This window comes from Synchiropus splendidus, chromosome 5, assembly GCF_027744825.2.
Source record: "Synchiropus splendidus isolate RoL2022-P1 chromosome 5, RoL_Sspl_1.0, whole genome shotgun sequence".
Lineage (NCBI taxonomy): Eukaryota > Metazoa > Chordata > Actinopteri > Syngnathiformes > Callionymidae > Synchiropus > Synchiropus splendidus.
This window is the reverse complement of record NC_071338.1, coordinates 14598978-14621827: the sequence shown is the minus strand read 5'-3', so window position 1 is coordinate 14621827 and position 22850 is coordinate 14598978. Positions and strand designations below refer to the sequence as shown.

At 42.6% G+C, this 22850-nt stretch overlaps 1 protein-coding gene across 2 annotated transcripts in view; it reads left to right on the top strand.

Annotated features, from left to right (window-relative positions):
* The first annotated feature begins 1678 nt into the window (after positions 1-1678).
* Positions 1679-22850, top strand: part of kcna4 (potassium voltage-gated channel, shaker-related subfamily, member 4) — a 73298-nt gene continuing 52126 nt past the window's right edge. For both annotated transcript variants that reach the window (XM_053864595.1, XM_053864594.1), the window contains exons 1-2: positions 1679-2092; positions 2312-5905. In XM_053864595.1, coding sequence (XP_053720570.1) covers positions 2724-4751 — 2028 coding nt within the window. In that variant the 5' untranslated portion in view covers positions 1679-2092; positions 2312-2723 and the 3' untranslated portion in view covers positions 4752-5905. The remainder of the gene's footprint in view (positions 2093-2311; positions 5906-22850) is intronic.

The following is a 22850-nucleotide window of genomic DNA, read 5'->3' as shown; positions in this document are numbered from 1 at the left end:
GAGCTTTTGTACTGAAATTGTGACAGTCACTATTATTATTTTATTTTTATTATGAAAGAAAAAAATCATGATACTGGCTTAAAGTGTAGTTTGAGTAGTTTCCCACTGTACTGGCTCCTACTGCACCTACTGCAGCTTATGATCACTGCAATGCATGGAGCAGTACACACCTACTGTACCTTTAAGTTACATCACACTATTATCACGTGACCTTGGAAAACTTCTCTGCTTCAGTAGAAGATCCAAGGAACGAGGTAAGTTCTATGAGTCGAAATATTAAAGGCAATAAAATGAGTACCTCCCCATCAAAATGTGTTGGACTTTAAGAAGAAAATCTTCTGGACTTCAATTAAATAATCGCCAAATGACAATAGTTTGCCAAATGTTTTCACTGTTTTAATAAAGCTATGGATTGAGAGTATGAATTCGTATGATAAAAATCATTTTAAAAAAGCAGTTTAACTACCAGCAACTAAGTTGTTGAGCTACTCTATGTAGTTCAAGAAGCTTTGTTGTTTCACCTGAAAACTGTTTCAAGGTGTGAAACAACCCTTAATTTTGCAGCAAAACCAGCATTTGAAGCAGAACAAATGACAGAAAAATGTGCATCATACATCCATAACAACTCACTCTGTCTCATATCACTCGTCATTGACATCTACCCCTGAGGAGCACTGAGGAGGAGGTTTGCAGTGAATCTATTTTATTATGCGGAGCTGATTTTATTCATCATAACTGGTTTGGCAGATAATCTTCGTCTAAAGTGAATTATTATTTTGGCTTTAATGCATTGATAGCTACATACAGCCTGCAGTACATGTCTAATGTGTAAAAAAAAAAAAACCATCTGAAAGAGCGAGCGTCACAGGAGGCCCTTTATTCCTCTGGCAATAAAACTGTACCTGTAAAATTTACTGTGAAAGATTTTTTGGCACTTTAAAAAAAAAAAAAATCTCATTCTGTATTTAATCTGTTTTTATTTTTTATTTTTTTCACGTTGCACATAGCCCACTTACATAGCCTTCTTTTGTCTTTCCTTCACTGTCTGTTAAAAAAAGACTGTTTTGTATTTTGCATTTTATATTTTACATTTCATATTTATATTTTTGTTGTTTACAGAGCATGTTAAATTACACACAAAATTTCCAATTTCCAAAATTTCCACAAAATTAATAATTCTGATTCTGATTCTTAAATCTCATCTTCACTCGTCACATAGTTCTGTAACTGTGTGTCCCAGTTTACTTCCACACTTCAACCGAATCTGCATAAAACCAGCATAAGCCATGCACATTCGTTTTTCTAAAATAGCAAATGTTATGTAAGTTAAATAAAAAAAATAATAACGATAATCATCCAACTTGATGCATATTAACTAAACCAAGTTTTATTTTTAAACCGTTATTGATAGATATTTTGTATTATACCCAACTCAGCACAATTATTATTACAATGACAAGGTATCTTACTTTGGCTACAAATGTATTTCTTTAATTTCTCCCCTCATTTTGTACGATGCTTTTGCGCCATCAATGAAGAGCCTGCAGCGCAGTTACCGTCTACATCCACTGGGGGAGGACCGAGCACCGCCTGCGCGCGCTGCGGCACATGATCAACTCTCTCTCCAAATATCTCCATCAGCAACAATAGGAGGATTCAGGAGTAAAGGTAGGGCTTCGGCAGCAGACAGCCAGATGTGTGATGCTCGCACTTCAGCAGAGGGCCGATGTCATCATAAACTTTTAGCCACCCTCGCTCCCGCGCAGCTGCCGCTGAGCCTCCCTCCTCATATACAGATTTTTTTTTTCATTGCTTTAATCGTCGCCGGAGAAGACACCGCAGATCCGGGGGCTGAAGTCACAACAAATCCTGTTGAATTGAGACAAGACGTCGAGACGCAGCTGTGGAAAGTGTCAAGCTGAGAGTGCGTCAGAGCTGGGATGTTGGTGGATGAGCGGGTCGCGCGACTGGATCTCTGTTATCAGCCCTAAATATTGAGGTAACAAATTTGGGGGACGGCGGGCTGCTGCAACCTCACCTTGCCTTTCTCACCGCCATCCTCTAGGCTTGTTCATTGTGGATCATTTCAAAGGTAAGTCAGCCTTCGTGCATCCTTTTTTTTTATTAAAGAAATGTCCGTGCGTAATGTTTATGGTACGTTTCAACATAAACACAATTTGATTGCTTTGTATTTATTTTCCCGGTTTTAAAACATTGTTGCGTTAGATGAAGTTGCGATGCGCGCTGTTATGGTGATGAATTCATTTTTGCGAGCGACTAACGGAACTGGTGCTTTCTCTCCTCCATGCAGCTCCAGCGGAATATTCCGATTCGGCCAATGTTTTTTAAACATCATCATTTAAGATGGCAACCAGGAGTGACCGCGGAGGAACCAGCAGGGCATTTGGGCCGTGCATGTCCTGGATACAGAGACGCTGACCACCTGATGAGAGCGTTCTGGGCTTGTTGACTCGGTGATTTATTATGGTGAGCCGCAACTTTGCCACGCCGCTTCTGCGTAACCACGGGCTGGATGTTTCAGTTATGTCATAAATCGCGCGGTGATGGGATCGCCGATCATGTAAGGATCCAGAACCGGGCCATCGCAATGGACCTGCTTGAGGTGCGTGACGTTCCCACGTGAGCAGCTGATGCCTCTTGTTGCGACCGTGGAGCTGCAACTTTGATCGTCTGGCTGAGCAGAACCGCGTACAGACTTTCAGATGGAGTTTGCCATGGTGGGAGCGGACGGGTGCAACAGCCACCTGCCGTATGGTTACGCACAAGCCCGCGCCCGGGAGAGGGAGCGGGAGCGGGAGCGCCAGTCTCGTGCGGTGGCGGCGGAGAGCGCAGAGGGAGGCGTCGTCGGAGGCTCGTCCACCTCTTCATCCAGCCTTAACAGCCGGCAGCATCAGCCTCGAACCGCCTCCTCCTCCTCCTCCGGCGCCAACATCAGCAGCGGCACCGCTTGGCGCCCCACCTCCTCTTCCTCCTCCTCCTCCGCCTCCTCCGCTTCCTCACAGCCGCCACTGGAGCCGGAGCAGCAGCACAGACTCCTCAGAGAGCGGAGGAAGCAGCGCGGCGTCGGGCGCTGGAGACGCAGCAGCAGGTCGACCCTCGGCGGGGAGCTGCGCCACTCGGAGCTGGCTCTGCTCGGATCTGAGGAGGACATCATGATAGAGGAAGAGGAGGAGGCGGAGGGGGGCGACGAAGAGGAGGAGGAGGAGGAGGAGGAGGAGGAAGACGAGCAGAGTAAAAGGTCTAGCTTTTTGTGCACCATGGATGATGGGGAGGAGACGGCGTCCATCACGGACCGGCGGCCGCGCTCCGGCTACGAGAACGTCTACAGCGAGTGCGGCTGCTGCGAGAGAGTGGTCATCAACGTGTCCGGACTGAAGTTTGAAACTCAACTCAAAACTCTCACGCAGTTCCCGGACACTCTGCTGGGAGACCCGGATAAGAGAATCAGGTACTTTGACCCGCTGCGGAACGAATACTTCTTCGATCGGAACCGGCCCAGCTTTGACGCCATTCTTTACTACTACCAGTCCGGCGGGCGCTTGAAAAGACCCGTCAACGTCCCGTTTGACATCTTCTCCGAGGAGGTCAAGTTTTATGAGCTCGGGGAGGAGGCCATTCTGAAGTTCAGAGAGGATGAGGGCTTCGTGAAGGAGGAGGAGAAAGCGCTACCTGAAGACGAGTTCAAGCGACAAATCTGGCTGCTCTTCGAGTACCCAGAGAGCTCCAGTCCCGCCAGGGGCATCGCCGTGGTCTCGGTCCTGGTGATAGTCATCTCCATTGTGATCTTCTGTCTGGAGACGCTGCCGGAGTTCAGGGATGAGAAGGAATATCTCCAGCCGAGGCACAACTCCTCGCTGCCCGACCACGGGTTCACCCCCTTCAACGACCCCTTCTTCATCGTAGAGACGGTCTGCATCATCTGGTTCTCCTTTGAGATCATAGTCCGCTTCTTTGCGAGTCCCAGTAAGACTGCTTTCTTCAAAAATATCATGAACACAATAGACATCGTCTCCATCTTGCCTTACTTCATCACTCTTGGCACGGACCTGGCGCAGCACCAAGGCAACGGTCAGCAGGCCATGAGCTTCGCCATCCTCAGAATAATCCGCCTGGTTAGAGTGTTTCGCATCTTCAAACTGTCTCGACACTCCAAGGGACTGCAGATCCTGGGGCACACCCTGCGAGCCAGCATGCGGGAGTTGGCCCTTCTCATCTTCTTCCTGGTCATCGGGGTCATCCTCTTCTCCAGCGCCGTCTATTTCGCGGAGGCGGACGAACCATCTTCCCAGTTCACCAGCATCCCAGACGCGTTTTGGTGGGCCGTGGTCACCATGACGACGGTGGGATACGGAGACATGAAGCCCATCACAGTCGGGGGGAAGATAGTGGGCTCTCTCTGCGCCATTGCGGGTGTGCTGACCATCGCGCTGCCGGTGCCGGTCATCGTGTCCAACTTCAACTACTTCTACCACCGAGAGACGGACAACGAAGACCAGGCGCCGGTGGTGGAGAGCATGCCACCCGGTTGCCCTTATTTCCCGGACTTTTTAAGGAAATTTAAAGGCTCTGGCTCCGGGTCGTCGCTCGGTGACAAAGGGGAGTACATGGAGATGGAGGAGGGAGTAACGGAATCTCTGTGTGGGCTTGATAAAAGTCCCAGTAAAGGAAATGGCACAGACATAAGCAGGAGAAACAGTACAATCTCGAAATCGATCCAGACAGACGTGTGATTTCAAGCTTCTAAAAAGTCCCAATGTATTCCAAACAGGTGGTCACCCCTTGAAAACATGTCAAGCACGAATCAGAGCCCCCCACACGAAACGTTTTTCTCCCCCATGTCCCAGTAAGATCAACCCGATAACCCCCTTAAACCTATATATTGCAAAATATATCTGACATTTATAAACGACAAGTTTTAGAGTTAATCAGTGGTCACCAGCTTAGAATCCTTTCTAGTTGAGCTTGGACAAGCGAACAGAGTAAACTTGAACCTCACTTATTTTCTCATGAACAAGACATTTTTTTCCCTTGAAAACATTGAGATCTTAAAGTATATTATTATTTGAGAAGATTTATATCAGAGTGAACAGATTCAAGATTATTCACAAAACATCAATTGTTGAAACAAGTACCATTTAAAAGTATTTGTCTACGACAAATATGGTGATATCTTTATCTGTGGTTTATATTTCTGATGTCATTCTTCAGGTGGTTCACAGCCTCATAGATGATGGTGGTGACCACTGATTCAAATGGTAGAAAAGACAGACGAAGCATTTGCACTTTATGAGTTTCATCTGACAATAAGAGGAACAATAAGAGTGGCTGTCAGGCATTGCAACTGATGTGTTTGCACTAATGTAAATTTATCTCTCGACTTTTATTATCGTAGCAATGGAGGGTCTCCACACGTTGGCTATTAATGAAGTCATTTGGCCAATTAATAAGATCTATAGACACTTCCCGTTTGAAGAAGCTGCTAGTGCGATTGGATGCCAATAACGTGAAGTCGGATTTCTGTTTTTTTTCCTCCCATAATGCAGAGCACTTGTCATACCATGAACCAGGGCTAGTATCATTTCTGTTCCCACCATGAGAGCTAAAGCACACGAACCATATAGTTTAACATGGCAGGATGTATATCACAGCCCCATAAACCGACAGGCTCTTACTCTGTTTACTGATTCCACGTCAATTTAGCTCAATATCCCTTTACATGGACGGAAACTTAAGCAAAAATGACTCTGTTATAGAAACACTTCCTGTCTTGTCCGCTGGACTTGATGCACAAAAGTTTTTCTTTTTTTTTTTTTTTTTTTTTTCTCAAGAGGACTACAATCATCTCCAAGCTCAGAGGTTCAACGGATTGCAGAAGTCTTCCAAGGTATGTGGACTGCTGTTTGTGCTGGTGGGGAGTGGGCTAACATTGCTGGTCTCAGATTTTCATCCTGAAAACATAACCTTTGCATTTGATTTCCAGTCAGTGATCCACACTGCGTTGATCCCATATGCAAGGCCTCAAAGTTGATATGACTCGAATGAATGAACATTCACGTTGCATATGCTTCCTGTTGCTTCTGCTATGTTACCTATACTATGAGAATTATTCTGTCTCAAATTTTAGACACATTTTTTCGGAGCAGATTGAAGACAGTACAATTTCTGTCCCTTATGTTCTTAAAAGCTGTATGACACAGCATCAGCATGGAAGCTGCATACTATGCAAGTAGAGAGATGTGTCCTGAAACATATATACTGGTTATAAAACACATTAGGTGACCACTGTCATCGGACAGGAGTTTGGACTTGCACAATTGCACAAATATTTAGAGTAATTTGGCGGCCTCTTATGATGTTTAGCTAGCTGTTTGTAAGACGAGCTGTCATGCCATATGTTGTCTTCTAAAGAGGGATATTGTTCTCAGGCAATATGCATCATTTATGTACGCTGTCCTTCCTCCATTTGTTCCAGTGGTGTTTGTCTGTCCGTGTTCAAAGTAACTTGAAAAGTTATGGACAGGTTTGGATGACATTTTCAGGCAATATGTGAAATGGGACAAGGAATAAATGGGTTTGGGAGTGATCCAGATCACCGTCTGGATCCAGGAATTCCTTAATATTGGGAGATAGGTCCATTTTCGGCTAGCTATTTTGTTTTTGGAAGAATGATGCTGCTTGGCCGAAGTTTGCTCTCTCTGGTAGCATCAAACTGTGTTCACAGAGAAGGGACCTTTTTTAAATATGCAGTAAAACATAAATAGATATACATAACCTATGTGCACAAAAAGAAAACAACAGATGATATGTTTGCAAAACAATTGGGTGAAACTGTCAAAAGACAAAGGAGGCCATTTATAGTTTAATATTATACATTTAGAGTTTGCTCGTACTAAAATCATTTCAAACCTGGGCTCAGCCAGGATATTTTCAGTGGGCAACCCCCTTTTTTTGTTCCGAATTTACACAAGGTTTCCTGAAACAGTGTCCTCATTTTCTGAGGCCACTAGATGGCACTGTCTGCTTTATAATCTTTAGCTTTTTCAATGAAACCTCACATCATGGTTAAACCAGTGCCACCTCCACACCTGTATATGCCTGTACTGAAAATGTTATCTTAGTGCTGTCAGGCAACTGAAAAACTGTGCGATTACAGTCTCAGCTAAAAATTGCTAGGAAAACCCTTCAACTTGTGGTATATTCAGTTCATTGTATTTATTTTATCACATTTTTGGGGCAGATAAAAAGACTGACAGGACAAAAGAAGCTTGATATATAGATCTCCAGTTTTGAGCGTGAGGAAGAATATTGTTTTGTTCTTTCATAATACCTGAATGATTGAAAAATAAAAAATCAAATTGGTCTGTCAAAAGTGCCTAGGTTTTTCATTTCTGAGCAACAAAAATGATGAACACTGAACGGAACCTGTTGCTTGAGCCATAAGTAAGATGATTTAAAGTAAAACTCTCAATCGTCCCAAAATAAAGTGCTGAAATATTCAATTACAAATCACCGCTGGTACTGCAGCATACAGAGGATATAGCCATTGCCAGTGGTCACTCCATAAGGATGTACCTCGTGTCGATGTAGTCATAATTTCATATCTTTCCCTTACCTTGGAAGTCTGTAGTGGGCGCTACATAGTAGGCCAGCATGAGCAGAAATCCAAACACTGAGCCGCTGCTGAGCCCAATGCACAGTTTATTTATGAAGTAACTCACAGGAAATGTGCGGGAGAAGACTACCCCTGCGTAACCTAATGCCGACTCTATGAGAGTTTGGAGCCCAGTAGCTCTAGCCTGGTCGGACTTGTCTGTCATGGGCTGCTATATGCCGCTGTGACAGCTCCTGTCTCCTACACGTCGGTGATGCCTCTTCAAACGTGTGGCCATCAAAGCATTTCCACCGACGTGAAGCCTCAATGTGAACACACACGGCTCAACCCGCTGCAAGACGATTTCAGAATGGGATGGATTAACGTGATTTAATACAAACAAACCAAAAAAAAAAACTCGCAAATGAGATCTGGAATTAATTAATCACCTTTAATTCATCTCTCCAAATTTTGCTCACATTCAGCCGTAACCATAGAAAAAGTGGAGGTGAAAATAGGGTGTCTTTAGAGGGAAAAGGGCGTTTGATTCTCAATACAGGGCATTTTTCTGAGGCGCGTGGATGCCCTGCTAGCTGAAAGGCTGGCTACGCTGTGAGCTGTATTTCAACAATTACCTTTTAGGACCTCGGCTGCTTTTCACCTGGTGGTGTTGTGTAGAGTGTCTCCTGCTGATTCCTTTTACTTTTCCTCTGTTCAATGAACACAACTACATATTGAGAATGTGTTGAGTTTGAGCTTGTGTTGATTACAATCTATATTTACGCTGAGAAGATGCACGGTAGATTTGGTGTTTTTACTGACCGAACAATTCATCACTGAATCTGAGTTTGTTCACGAACAAGCCTCGGTCAGCTTACCTCCTGTTCGCCAAAAGCGTGCGCATCATTAACAGAAAATACCAGGAAGTCAAATTGAAAAATTGGCCCCCATTAAAGTCAACATAAAACAAGGCAAGTGAAATAAACATATAAATTGAGCTGCATTTTAAGCCGATGGAACATCAATAAGTAGATCAAATTCAGTTAAAGCCAGAATAAAAAGTTTTGAAAACAGACAGATGTAATATTCTCACCAAACTTCTGCCCTTAAATGATGGATGTTGTTGTGGCTGTTTTCACTTTTCTCAGCATTCCTCAACCCGCAACCCCTGCATTTGCACTTTTGTTTTTGCATGCGCAGAAATCTTCAGATTAGCTATTTATACGCGATATATCAACACTTTCCCCACAGCCCAAACACACAATCACAACCAACACTGATCCAACGCCACTTGATGCTTCACACTTACATAATGTGGCTTATGGCAAAGAGGCGCAATCCACAACATTTTTTCAAGTAAAGTGTGTGGGTCAGGCATATTTTAGTCCTGTGGCTGCTGAGCTGAGAGTGTGAAAACAGGCTGCATCATCTTGAGTCATGGAACGCTGCTGAATGGTTTTGACTATTGTCACGTGCAAAACAATTCTAGGTGTCACAGATTTAGACCATATGCTGGGGCCATGTGACTAGGTGAGAGTTGTTTTTTTCCTTTCACGGGGTGTTCCTCGTCTTTCAGAGGACACCGGTAGAGTGAGCGTGTGAGCGGTGGATAGAGTCAGTGATGGTGTTGAAACAAGGGTTGTGCCTTTAAAGCACATGTTCCCATCAGCGCTCTTGAACCACTCTTCAACATCTCCCTGGAGTCGGATTCTCAGGTATTAAAGCTGCCGCAGAATTTAACCAGAAGCTCTCAGGAGTTGGTTTTGCAGAGATTTGAACCGCTCACTCTTACTTTATTTAATAGTTAGTCCTTTCCAGGGATTCTAAAGTTCCGGCTTATTACTTGGCCAGATACCAAAGTCCACCTGAACACAAACCAGACACAGGTTCAGCACTCCTGTGCAGCTGCTGTTTAGGGCCCTTTGGAAATTAGTGGCCCCCAAAGGACATTTGCGAATCAAACAGATACTTCCTTTTTTTTTTTTGCTTTGCTTTAATTATCCAATTTACACAAAAATAGTCTGCAAGATTTGTGAAGACTGAACAAGAACTCGATCAGCAGCTGGAATTTCAAACACAGACAAAGTTGCAGGAAGAAAGAAAATTCATATACAAATTCAAATTCACTCAGAGAACCAAAGAAAATTCATATTTGGAGCAGCATTCTTTGAAAGGAAGTAGCGACCCATGCATACCTTTAAGTTATTTAGGCACATTTTAGGAAGTCTCTCTGTGCTCTAAAACACATTTCCCTCCTTTGTCAATGACTCCTATTCTCAAATATCCCTCTGGTTTCTATCTTTCTCTTTAAACCGCATCAATTTTTACAAATTTTACGGGTTAACGCTGGTCATTATTACCTTCTACTTGCTAGTCCTCTTTTTCGTCTCTGTTCTCTGTTTGTCGTATATCAGCATACTTTTTACTTTTAAAAAATTGTTTTGAATAAATGTATTTATTGCTCGTGCAGGCTGCATAAAATGATTTGAAGGGCCGGATATGGCACATGTGGATCACGGCTGCTGCATACCATGGGTGACATGTATGGGCTTCCTGAAATGGTTTTCCAGTGTTCGAGTTGGAGAAGTGTAGAGATGCCAACTAGTCTTGGAAAGTTTTCCTTTACACTCAGAAGGGAGGAATCCCGTGGACTGACCTAAGCATGGTGGAGCGGTTTGACCTGTTAGAAAGGAGAAGAGTGAGCCCAGAATACCCCCAAAATTATTCTTAGAGAGAAGGAAAAATATATCTGTATATATCTATATATCTGACCTTTTTATTATTTTTCTTTTTGTAATAACAAATTACTTTTTATTGTCAACAGATTATTGATAAAAGAGAAAATAGGTGGGAAACAAACAAATACTGCATGTATGTTGATTCACTTTGGCACAGAGCCTTGTTAAGTTCTCCTTGGACTAAATAAAATATCAATAAATAAATGAATGAATAAAACTTTAATTATGACCGATGATGGCAACAAATAGCAAGAATAATAATTCCATGCAGATGTCGAGAGCATCTAGTCACTAGCCATGTTTCATGCAAATTTGTCTATTTAGCCAATTTAACAGGATGAGAGCTACTGAGAAAAGAGAGTTTTATTTATTTGTTTCAGTTGTACCTGATTGCAGTAAGCATGTAAAACTCTATTATATTGTAGAGTGGAGGTCTGAGCAATGCCTGCAGTTGTGAGTGACAGTTTTTGGCCTGGGGATTGCGTGGCTCCATTTTGCTGATGAGGGGACCCTGATCACATTGCACACCTCTGACCTTGGGCACAGTGTATTTTTATAACAGTTCCAGTTCGAGGTTCCTCACTTTTAAGTCAAAGCTGAAAAAGAACTCTTAACGTCACATTTTAGCATTTTAAGAAACCGTTTTTCTCTTTCCAGTTAGGGGGCAATGAGCCGTGAGATTGATGCAGGACTAAGAGCAACAGGAGCGGCACATTTGCATCCCGAGCTTGAAATACGTCCAGAAATGAAAGAAATTTGAGTCCTACTTCAAGTAACTGTGGTGCTAATATGCAGACATATTTTATGACCCCCTTTAATGTTAAAATATAAGAATATGAAATATGAGAAAATGCCACTGTTTATTTTTAGTTTATTTAATGTTCAAATTTTCATACACTTGGAGTAAACACCTCATTTTACTTCATATCTTGCGAGATATTTCGCCTGGGGTCTGGACACGCTAGGCTGATGTAGAGATGTTATCTCCGCATGACTTTGGGGCATCTCAACTTACCTGAGCGCTGTGTGATTAGAGAAAGTGACATCCGTTTCCCCACTGAAACTCATGCATCTGTGATGAGCTGTGAGACCAAGATGTGTTGATAAAACCAAATATCGTCTCCTCATGTTGACTTCATGGCTCTCACTGGAAAATTCAATCACAAGATGGCTTCAGCGCCACAAGCTTTTCAAACAGCAGACATTAAATGTGAATTGCAGAGGCAGTCCCATCGATATCTGTGTCTGTATTTTAAACATAAAGCTCCGTATGAAACGGGACAGAACAGCTACAGAGTAAAATCTGCTCGATACAACAAAAGCCCAAATTTGCTGACAGCTATTAGATGAAAGTCACGATGAACCCTGCTGACAAACGGCCCATTTAGCTGCAGAGAAAATGACTGCAGCCAAGCCACCCATCCATCGTTTTACATCTGCTTTCACCTGTTCAGGGAGGCTGGGGGCCGCATCACTTCCCAGCATGCAGCGGGTGAGAGACAAATTTAAACTCCTCAACACCAGGACAGACACAATCACACTCATAAGCAATCCAGATGCTCAACTGACAACGTGATGGGTAAACAAAGCCGTATAAATGATGGTGCAAGGAATGAAGGGAGTCACGTGCACAGTGGCGAACTGAAGAGTTAGAACGTCTCCTGTAAAGAAGACCCCGTCCTCAACATAAGGAATGTGATTTCAATTCAAAGTCATCTTGCAACACGAAGGCTGCGCCTCTAAGTCACGACCGAGCTGAAAACCGAGCTCATCAACTCCCATGCATCTCATTAAACTCAATAATTTATAATGAGATGAGAAAAAGGCTTTGCAAGTGAACATTATACTTCCACTGCGATGGTAAACTTTTCCATCGTTCCATGATCTGAACACCATTTGAGGCATGGATAGTGAAACACTTGCACATTACTTCTTCATGGTCATGGTGAGGAAAGCATGTCACTAGATGGTGAGTGGGAGGGTCAGTTGGTGGCGTGCCCATTATGTGACCCATATTCCACACCCCGAGGTAGAGTTACCACGAAATACATGAAACATGAAACATCTATTTATAGTCACGCTTATATTGTCTTTGTCCCCAATACTGTGACACAAACTGCTACAGAAATCACTGTCATTTATTCACACATTTGAGTGACGAAGAGTCACTAAACCTTGCTGTTCTCATCTTTCAGCCTTTAACCAGCAAAGCAAGATGAACAATAAACCACTGAGGAATTTCTGCAGAGGGTTCACATCTCTCTGCGGCGCCAATATATTAATTATGGCGGGTGAAGAGCTGCCAGCAAACTGCTTTGTCCACAGTCGCCGCTCTTGTCGCCATGACTGGATTTATGATAATTGTTGTTCTGAACTTCCTCGTTGTAAAATCATTAACCAGCATTTCCAAGACTTTGAGGGCCATTTATCAGTCACAACTCCAGCCATGGAAGCTATTGATTCTAATTAGGAGCTGTCTGAACCCAGGCCTCTGTGAACGATTATGGGAAACATAGAACTACGTTCCCCACATCAAAGGTTTGTTTGGTGTCATGGTGCGGGATGATTTAGGGTTGTACTGTAGGTCACTCTCTAGTATGGGTCTAAAACACCCTCGTGTCAAGTGCCACTCATCATTTCATAGATACAACTGTTTCACATTTACAGTGTCATTCCTTCACAGTGTTTCACATCGATCCAGTATTTTGAAAGTTGTGCTCTGTTGTCATTTAGAACAGCGCAGAGGTCCTCTATGTGTTCTCATGACAACTTGAAATATGAATTGGAATCCAGCTGGAGGCAACACCTGGTTTGGAGTCTGCATGCAAGCCTCAAAACATGCCTTGCTAAGGGAGAAAGTGGAAGATATCATATCACAGTTCAGCGTGGTCTCAGGAAGATGCGATTCAACCCTACTTTTGGTACCAACCCATTCAGCTCACAACAGGGAAGTGCAAACATTGTTTTATCTTCTGCAGACAGTGGAAGCCTGGACACAAACTATTGTGGCCTTTCACTTTCAGAGTATACCGAACAGTTGTGACCATGAATAAATAGCATTTTGGTACAAAAAAGCATGACATTAAATCTAGAAAAGCATACTGGGGAGCGCATATAAAGAATCACTTAAAGAAGTTAAAGTCAATTCCCTGACTGGGAATCAAATTCCGGATCCTGACCACTGGACCACCAGGGAGCATGGAGACCACAACTTTTCTAGTGATTTTGAACACAAGCAGACAAAGCAACGCCGTCTAAAACACTACTTCCTTGGTGAAGGGAACAATTGAATAATGGCGTTGGGATGGCAGTGCCAGGCAGTACTGGATGAGCCAGACCTGCGAACACAAAAATGAGAAATATGCTGTGAGCATTAAGACATGACCACTGAATTGTTGCGACGATAGTTCTCCTGAATTTACTACTAAGCCGCTGATTTACTATCGCTCTTCGCCTGCTGGCAATATAAAAAATCTGGACTGAGCCGCGACTTGTGGTGAGAGGAAGGGACACCCTGGACAGGTTTCCAGTGCATGGCAGGACTCACATACTCTAGGCATTTATGCACATACTTATACCCTGTGTGCACTCTGTTACTCCTATATGTTTTCGCCAACACATCCTCACTCCCATGGTGTAATATATTCATGTTGGAAAAGTGGAGTTTAGCATCCTATACTGCTGGAGGTGTTGCACGTTGATGCTGTCAGGTTGCGGTTGGGTAAGGCATGAGATATCACTCCTTTCGTTGTACATTAAACAACGAGTCAATTGCTATATAAAGCCCTTCAAAAAGCTGTGTGTAGTAAGGAGGAGAGTCACGTAACTTAACCCCATGGGCACTTGAGGTGCCACACGGAGAGTTTTTTTACTCTTTTAAAACGCCAAGGCGTCAACATGCTGCCTTCGTCAGTGAGGCTGGGTTGCTTTTGCTTTTTGCTTTTGCTGTGAAAGTAAACTTTAACAACCCTTGAAAATAATGTTTTCGAGGTGGAAGTGGAAACTCAAACCTTCCAAAGGAAGTTCCAACCAATCTTGCCTGAAGTTGGATATGAATCAGGGACATTTTTTCTCTGTGAGGAAGAAGAACGAACCGCCAAAGTGCAGTGGGCCTGTAACATTTTTAATGTTAATTTGACTTTTAAAAGTGCCGGCCAAAAATGCCATTTCTGAATGTATAAAAAAAAGAGAGGAAACATATTCAGCGAGGCGGATTAGAAAAATGTGCAATTTTACATTTATATAATTACTCATTTCCCAAGAGGCCATATAAAAATTGTGACTCCAGGGCCTTATGCAAACCAGCCGAAAAGTTGACACATGATTTTGCAAGGAAAATCTTTAATGTTAAAAAGTTATAGTGTGAGAGGGGAGAAAAAATGTGTGGGATAATATAAAAGAGCGTCAGCAATATGGTAACAATGAGTGACTAGAAGAAATGAGTGTATCAGAGGAACAGCTGGTGGAGAAGTTTGGAGAAAAGGTTCAGAAGGAACAAAGAATGTTCGAGATGAGGGGACCTGGTAGAAGGAGGAGATTATACTGACCAGCATGTTTCACAGATGCGGCAAATGATGACAAAAAGAGGAACGGCGAGGGAAGATGAGCAAGATAAAGCAGCAGGAGGCTGAACGCTATTGGGAAATGCTGAAAGATGAAGATGGATTTCACATTACAGCCGTCGCCGGAGAGACAAAAAACATTTAGGAAAATATATAGGCATATTTACATCCAATTCAGGCTGCCTTTAGCAGAGGGTGAATCTTCTTTGAATAGAGACAACAACAACCAGACAACTTGCCCTTTCACAGACTGCGTAACTGTCTCCGGCTGACAATGGTGGTCAATCTTCCGTTTCTGTCTGCGCTTTTCCCAAGAGAGCTGATATTAAAGCACAACTGGGATTAAAGACTAAAGTGTGAGCTTCACAGCGTCCAAGTTACGTAATATCACTCTAACAGAGGAGAGAAACCTGCTTCCTCAGAGCGACCCCTCGCTTTCCAACTGGATGCCTGAACATGGCGACGTAATAGGCTTAGCACTTGCCTTTACAAATGGTTTGGCTAATTGCTAATATATCTCAACTACACTTATTAAAAGCACTGCCTAACGCATGACTTTGAAGAACGTTATTAAATTAAAATTCCGGACGGATGACATGGAGTGGAAAGAGATGTTAATGAGGCGATATCTTGGCCAGATCCTCTCACCTGTGCTGAGCGCAGATCTGAGCGGTCAAACCTTAATTCAGTTTGCTGTCACACGCAGACAATCTGGGCCAACTGAGGATTAGAGGTTTGTTATGCTGTTGGGAAAGGTAAGCATTTCGGAGATTTGTCATCTCAAGTTCGGGATTTTCTCCTCTTATTCCCTCAAAGCACCACAACCTCACATCTTCTGATGGACAAGCCTGCGATTTAACTACAACAAAACAGCTGCTCATCTCCTCAAAAAAAAGTTTATCCTCCTTCGCTGGCTGTGATGATGAGAATCCTGCTAGACCTGTGATCATCAAACGCAAGGATCAGAGGACGTGAGTTTGTACTTGGGAGAGTGTCAAGGACCTCAGCAGCTATGCATTAGTTTCACTGTCAATCACTATACGGATCATGTTCAGCAGTTTTTGTCTTTGTAACTGTCTTTGCCAAATAACATCCCCTAGAATATAACTCACAAAGGACATTCAAGCATCTAAAATGTATCCTCAAATTACATTCTTGTGAAAATTGTTGATTGTTTACCACTGTTCTGGCTGCCGAGACGTGACCCTGAATGTTTGTGGAGTCAGTGTGAGAACCTGTCACAGCTGGTTAAGTCAAGTCATGACCTTTTTAGTCTAGACAGGGAACAAGTGGCGTACGCTTTCCTGACAGTAGTCACATGATTTACAGCCTTATTGACATTTTAGGTAATGAGTTAATCCATCAGATAGAATGACAAAATTATAGCTTTTTTACAGGCTCCTGGCTTCATTTCGGGGTTGTATGGTGCAAGATTAACAGAGATGATAAGCAATTTCCTTAATCCAATTGTGGATTATTATTACCACCCCCTATAGGCTCACACAGAAAGAAATAAAAACACCCCAGAATATTAATCAGACATCAGGAATGTCCAATAAAGTATGAATAATTTAGGAATATTAAAGGTTTCTCTTCTTTTAATAGAACATTTGGCATTTATGTTGGAGTCAATCCAACAAAGTTAAACTCAGTCACTGAAACAACAGGCGTCTTTATTCATCTCTTGTCACACTGGCTTTAGATATGAGTGGATAGGTTCTTTATTCCAGTGACAAGGACTTGCATTGAGTAGCTTTTGTGTTGGGTAAAACCTTCAGTTAGTCGAAGAGAAATGTGAAGAACGTTGTTGTGGTGGAAGGTTGATGGAGAGGAAGACTACTCTGCCAGCATTTAGAGCAGTAGGTGGCTTCCTCCAACAACAATGTGGATGTTTGCGTTGGGCAGTTCAGAGGCTCAACATTAAAGGCAGTGATTCTTCCATTTCTACTTCTCTTCCCAAGCTGAAGTACAGATCCTAATGTTACCAATTGTCAACCAATAATAAATCAAAAGGATGATGCAATGGCAAGTATGTGATGCATTGGATGCTTGACATGCCGTGATTGATATCGTGCCATGATAGAAATCACCAGTGTATCTGGCTTGTCACTCTCTGTCTAAGGGAGACACTAGATGAACAGCCAGGGAACACATTTCACTTCCTTTAGCTTCATCTTTCAGCCCTGCCATATGCTGTATAAATTACCATTGTAATTGTTTCGGTTTCAAGTGCCATGCCATGAACCTCAGAGAGATCATAAACAAATGCAAATGCACACAGATGACAGACGTCCTTTAAAGTAGTTTCAGCGGAAGTTTGGTCTTCTTCTTGAATATTGTTTATTCGTGAATGTCAGAAATGTGTTTGACCATCGAAATTGGAGGATCTCTAATACAGAGCATGACAATGCTCTTTGGCCCAGCAAGACGCTTAAAACACACAGCATCAGGATGCATAGACCTTGGATGTTGTCGACACAATGGATGCTTGCACTTTATGACTTAGCTGAGCGGTCGAGTGGCTGCATGGTGGAGGAGGGAATAGTCCAGATTCCATCTTGAGGCCACCCTTGGAGCTACCCAGGGCCCTTTCTCTTTTTGAGTTTGCATCTTCTCCTGCTAATTGTGTGGGTTTCCTCTAGGCTACCTGGTGTCTCGACACAGTCCAAATATATCCAGCTTATTGGTGACTATAATGGGAGAGTGAATTGAAGGGGTCACATGTGGCCCAGGGTGTAACCCTTTGCTACGTTGAACACAACATTGCAAAAAAAATCTGTACAAAATAACTCTAAAATAAGAGAGAATCATAAACCAGGCTTTCAGATAAATGTTTGGAAGTTGGATTATCTATTTAGTAATATATTTATTAAGGGCAAAAGATATTTCCTGTAATACAAAGTTGACACTTGTATTGCCATCAATTCACAACTTGTTGTTTTCACTGTGCCTGTGTTTCCCCATCCTTCGTCTCTCTGGGAAACCTACTTCTGCTGTGTGAAACGATCTATTCCACTGCTAGAAAAAGAAAGAAGAAAAAAGCTTTTTTACGAGTCACTCCAAGAGTTGAATTCCCCAGGTGTTTAATTATACAAGATGCTAAGTCAGCAGTCAACAGTGTTAATTACTAACTAAATCTGTGGGAATATCGCAGTGGAAATGTTTTCATCAGCAAATCGTCCAGCTATATGTTACGCAGTTGTGAAGGAGCAAGTGAATAAAAGCGCCGCTATAAACAAGCTCTATTGTGGTGCTGTGTGGCACAAGTGTCTAACTCAAGGTGTTGGATTTTGTCAGTTAACACCAAGAGCCTTAAACATGACTCAGCATTAATATCTAAATCTAATCTAATCCTGAAGCTATATTGTACCTGAAACTATATTGCTTTGAATGCCTGACACGATGCGACCTGTGTTAGGGTTTAGAGCTGGGGTACACAGTTTAGAATCTTATTCCCTGTTAAAAGACAGACTCCTATGGAATTTGGTCTCTGCTTATACTTAAAACCTGTTTCTGTCGGCTTGCTTTAGGTTGTAGATTCTTTATGGTATACAATAGTTATTTAGAACCCTGTCCGTAATAACATATTACATTGATGTATGTCGCAGTCAGTTGCATGGCCATCCATTGGTGAGTCCAGGAAGTGACAAGCTGTTGACATGTTCTCAATGTGCTTGCCTGGTTTTTATCTACGTGAGATGTCAAAAGAAGAATTCAGGTAGATGAGACCCCTGAAATATATTCAAGGTGTGAGCCAAAGTGTGATTTGATGGCCAACGTTTGGCAGTATGCGCGTGAGTGTGGCAACTGGCAACCCGTCAAAGGTGTTATTGGAAGTGGAATAGACTCTGACGACCCTGGTTAGCCAACAGCTGCTGGAAATGAATAGACGATTCACTGTATCACACCAGCGAGCGCTTATATCCAGTTCAAGTCAGCACCCGTCACCTTCTTTAATGGTGCGCTACCGTTTAACGTCTCAACATTGTATTTCCTCAACCATTCCTAGATATGGAAAAGAAGATTCTGTCAGATGCATATCTGATAGTATAGCCCTAAAAACATTTCGCTGTGCCCCTCAGTTATTTGCTTGTGTTCCTGCGACGCAGCAGACGGGACTCAAACACATGCAGCTCATTTTAGCACATGAATCATTTACCACACGTCGACGCTGGCTTTTTATATGCGGCAAGTTTGTCTGCGGAGCTGTTGTTGTACGCGTACATCCGTGAGATCCTGTTTGAGCAGAGCATAAAAAGCTGTTTTTGTATTCTTTTATGATACTGATGGCTTCTGCAGTTTGTCCTACCCAAGCCTGTGTGAGTTCCCCCTCCAGGCATTCCAGTTTTCTTCCACACTCATTCTTCTGGTGACCTGCTCATGCAGACCAGAGCCCTGCATTTGGGGTGAGAGGCAGGGGACACCCTGGACAGACTCACAGCTGCTGTACAGCTAGAGTCATCAATGAGCCGCTGTATGTTTTCGGGCTGCGTGCCAGAAGGAAACTCGTAAAAGACAAACTCTGCAGAGCAAGGGCACAGAGTTGCCTCAAGTAGGATTTGATCCCACCACTGTCTTGCTGACGCATAGTTCACTGAGACACAATGCTCCAGAAACATACACAGATGAATGATAGTTTTCAGCAGGTGCGACTGAGTGCAATGTTTTTCCTTTTATATAGCTGCTACTGACCTTTCCAGGGTGTCCCCCACTGTCCACAGGAATTGTTGCCAGGATTGAGTCCAACCCCTGACAAAAGATATTTAAAGCATTTTCATTTCTGCATTGTCTTAAACATGTATCTCAAATGGATTTTTTTAACTGCCGTGTTTTACCTTCCGTGTCTGGATACAGTTGGTGCACTATGGCAATGATCTGTGAGGCTGCACATCTGCCTATAAGAGGTGTGCTTTGATGAAAGCTCCCTCCAAATTCCAATCAATATGTTTGTTCAGATCTGCAGCAGGTGGAAACTCGAGGCCTCACTTGAGGCCAGATCTGGAGGAGTCTTCCTCTATAGCTCTGTTATGAAATCCTAAAGTTGAAGGCCTGCTTTTGAATATGATGGAAAATGGCTGCCATGATCAGACCTCCTCACCCACTCCTTCTCCGCTCCCAGTGTTGGAGTGATGAGATGCTTTTAGGTGGAGTGACTAATGCTTGATCTAAAGGGCCTCGGGTGCATCTGAGTACGTGCGCGGGTATATGTGCAAATGTGTGCGTGCCGATGCTGTACGCAACCAATCGGCCATGCTGGGGCCTCCGCTCGTGTACATGAAGATGAGTCAGTCCATGGTCTGCGAATGATCCCCTCACACGCACTTCATCTCCATCCATGCAAACCATTTGATTTGGAATTGTGTATAAGGGCCACTGTGTGCAGTGCCAATCCATGTGAAGACGATCAGGCGAGCCAGAGTTCAGAAGGTGGGTGGGTGGATGTAGGTGATGCGGGCAGGCTGCCACAAACAATGACATTCATTCTGTGTCTGTTTAATCCTAAACAAAGTCCACAGAGCTGGTATTCAAGAAAAGCAACACCTGTGTTCTCTTGTGGTTCGTGCGTGTGTTTTTTTTTTTCTTTGTTCAGTCGATCTGTCATTCAAAAAGACATCATGTAATGTGTATTTGACTTCATATTAGAGGACTGCTTTTTCTTCTTTGAGTAAGGAGTGTGACTTTCATGGTACTTTCAGCACTAACTTGGATCCTGAAGCAGCGCCCACTGATCCCCTGAAACCCTAAACGGTTTTCTTGTGAATTTAGCAGCCGGCTGCTTTAATTATTGATCACACTCTACTCTTACAGATGATTTGTTACAGCTGGTTATATCTAATTTGGCTGCAATAATTTTATCCTCTGGGCTTCTTATTGGCAAAACCTCACCGAGGTTATTGGCTGGGCTTCTTGTGCATATTTCATAAGATGATTCATAAATCTGCCTGCATGAAGTGTCTAAATAAAATCACGAGAGTTGAATGAAATGACACAACTTTTTTTTTTCAACACATTTACTCCATCTGTTCAATCTCACCCAAAACATTTACCACGTTAAGTGGACTTTATGGTTATATTTTCCTGGGCAGGGTCCACACTGCTTTTTGTGGAAATAAAAACAAACTTACTGACGTCTGTAAGATCATAAATAGAAACCACAGCAATCTTTTTTTTTTTTTTTTTTTAAGCTTTCCAGGACACTTAAAAGAAAAATCCTCCCCGTCTGCAGCCAGCTCAGAGTTTTATACAGTTTTCCATGTCTTTGGTGGACTGACTCTCGACTTGGCAGCAAGACACTGCCACATCAGCAGTTTGGAAATTTCCAAATGTTTGATTTGGTGTGGGGTAAACTGTTTCAACAGACTACACATGGAAGTCAAAGACAGGGACTAAAAAACAATCTTAAATAAACTAATGTTAAATAAATGTTGGCACTTGTGTCAGGAAACTCTATAAGACTTACACTGTCACACAGTCAATGTGACTGCTCACTGAAGTTATACTAAGTTACATGGCTGATTTGATCTTTTATTTTTATTTTTTATTTTGCTTACCATATTAAGATATATCAGCTTCAATTAAAAAAAAAAGTTATTAATGAAGCTGTAATAGCAAATGGTTAAGCTCATTTTGAGAGGCTTGACTTCTGTTAAACAGGTGTCTAACAGATGAAAAGTGATCATTGGATTTAAGTTTCGCAATTTTGGTCGGTTCTTTGTTGCCCACAAAAACATTTAGGTTCTTATTTATTCATTATTTAGTATCATTTTTTTATGAAGTGATGTTCTGGCTGTTAATAAATGAGGGAAGGTCAGAGTGGGAGATCGACAGATACAGTGTGTGCAGTAATTAGAATCCTATATCAGTCTGAAAGGAAAACGTCTCGGGTTTCCTGGCCGTCTATGTTGCTACCTTCAATGAGTTGTTATAAGCTTGAAACTAATTGTGGATGAAACACACACTCACACATGTTTTGTATTCCTATCCTTCTTAGGACATTGTCAGGCTTCCTTTCCTCAACCTCTCACCCGAAACATAACCATCCAAAATAAATGGCTACCCTTCACAAAACCTAAAGCCAATGACCATGACCTAGTTATTTGGAAGCTTTAGACCCACAAATATAGTCTTAACCTTGTCCTAACTATGCCCTAGAATTGGTCCTCACAAGAACAGATAAACTAATCACACACACACGTTTGTATTGCTATCCCTGCGGGGACATTGTGAGGTGACTCATTGACATAACCCTTTCCCCAGCCTCTCACCCTAAACCTAACCATTCAAAACACATGGCTCATCTTAACCACGACTCTGAACTAAACTGAAACCTAATTATAATGACTCAGTTATTTTGAAGTCTTCATCCTCAAATTGAGGTTTGGACCCTTGGGGACTGGCAAAAGGTCCCCACAAACACATAAGGTACCCAAGAGGGTAGTGTGTTATCAAGAATTGGTCCCCACGAGGCAGTATAACCAAGCCCACACACACAGACACACACACACACAGTCTATGTTTTCCTAAGCCTCTCACCCGAAACCTAACCGAGAAAAAGGCCTAACCTTAACCAGGACCGAAAGCGAAATTCAATGATAATGACCTACTTATTTTTAAGTTCTAATACTCAAATTAGGACTTAATCTTGTGAGGACAGGCAAAATGTCCCCACAAAACCATAGCGTCCCCGCAAGTAGGTGTGTTTCCAAGAATGGGTCCCCACAAGCATACAGGAGGATCACATACACACACACACGCACAACTATATCAATAACAAAATAGTTGAAAGGAACATTTTTGAAGTACTGTAAGCAATATTAATTGAGTTTGTAAAGTTTTGTAGGTCAAGTAATTTAGGTCAAGTTGCATGTATAAGTATAAAAGTATAAAAGGCAGAAATATGATAAAATAATGCATACTGAGGGTGAAAAAAATGAAGTT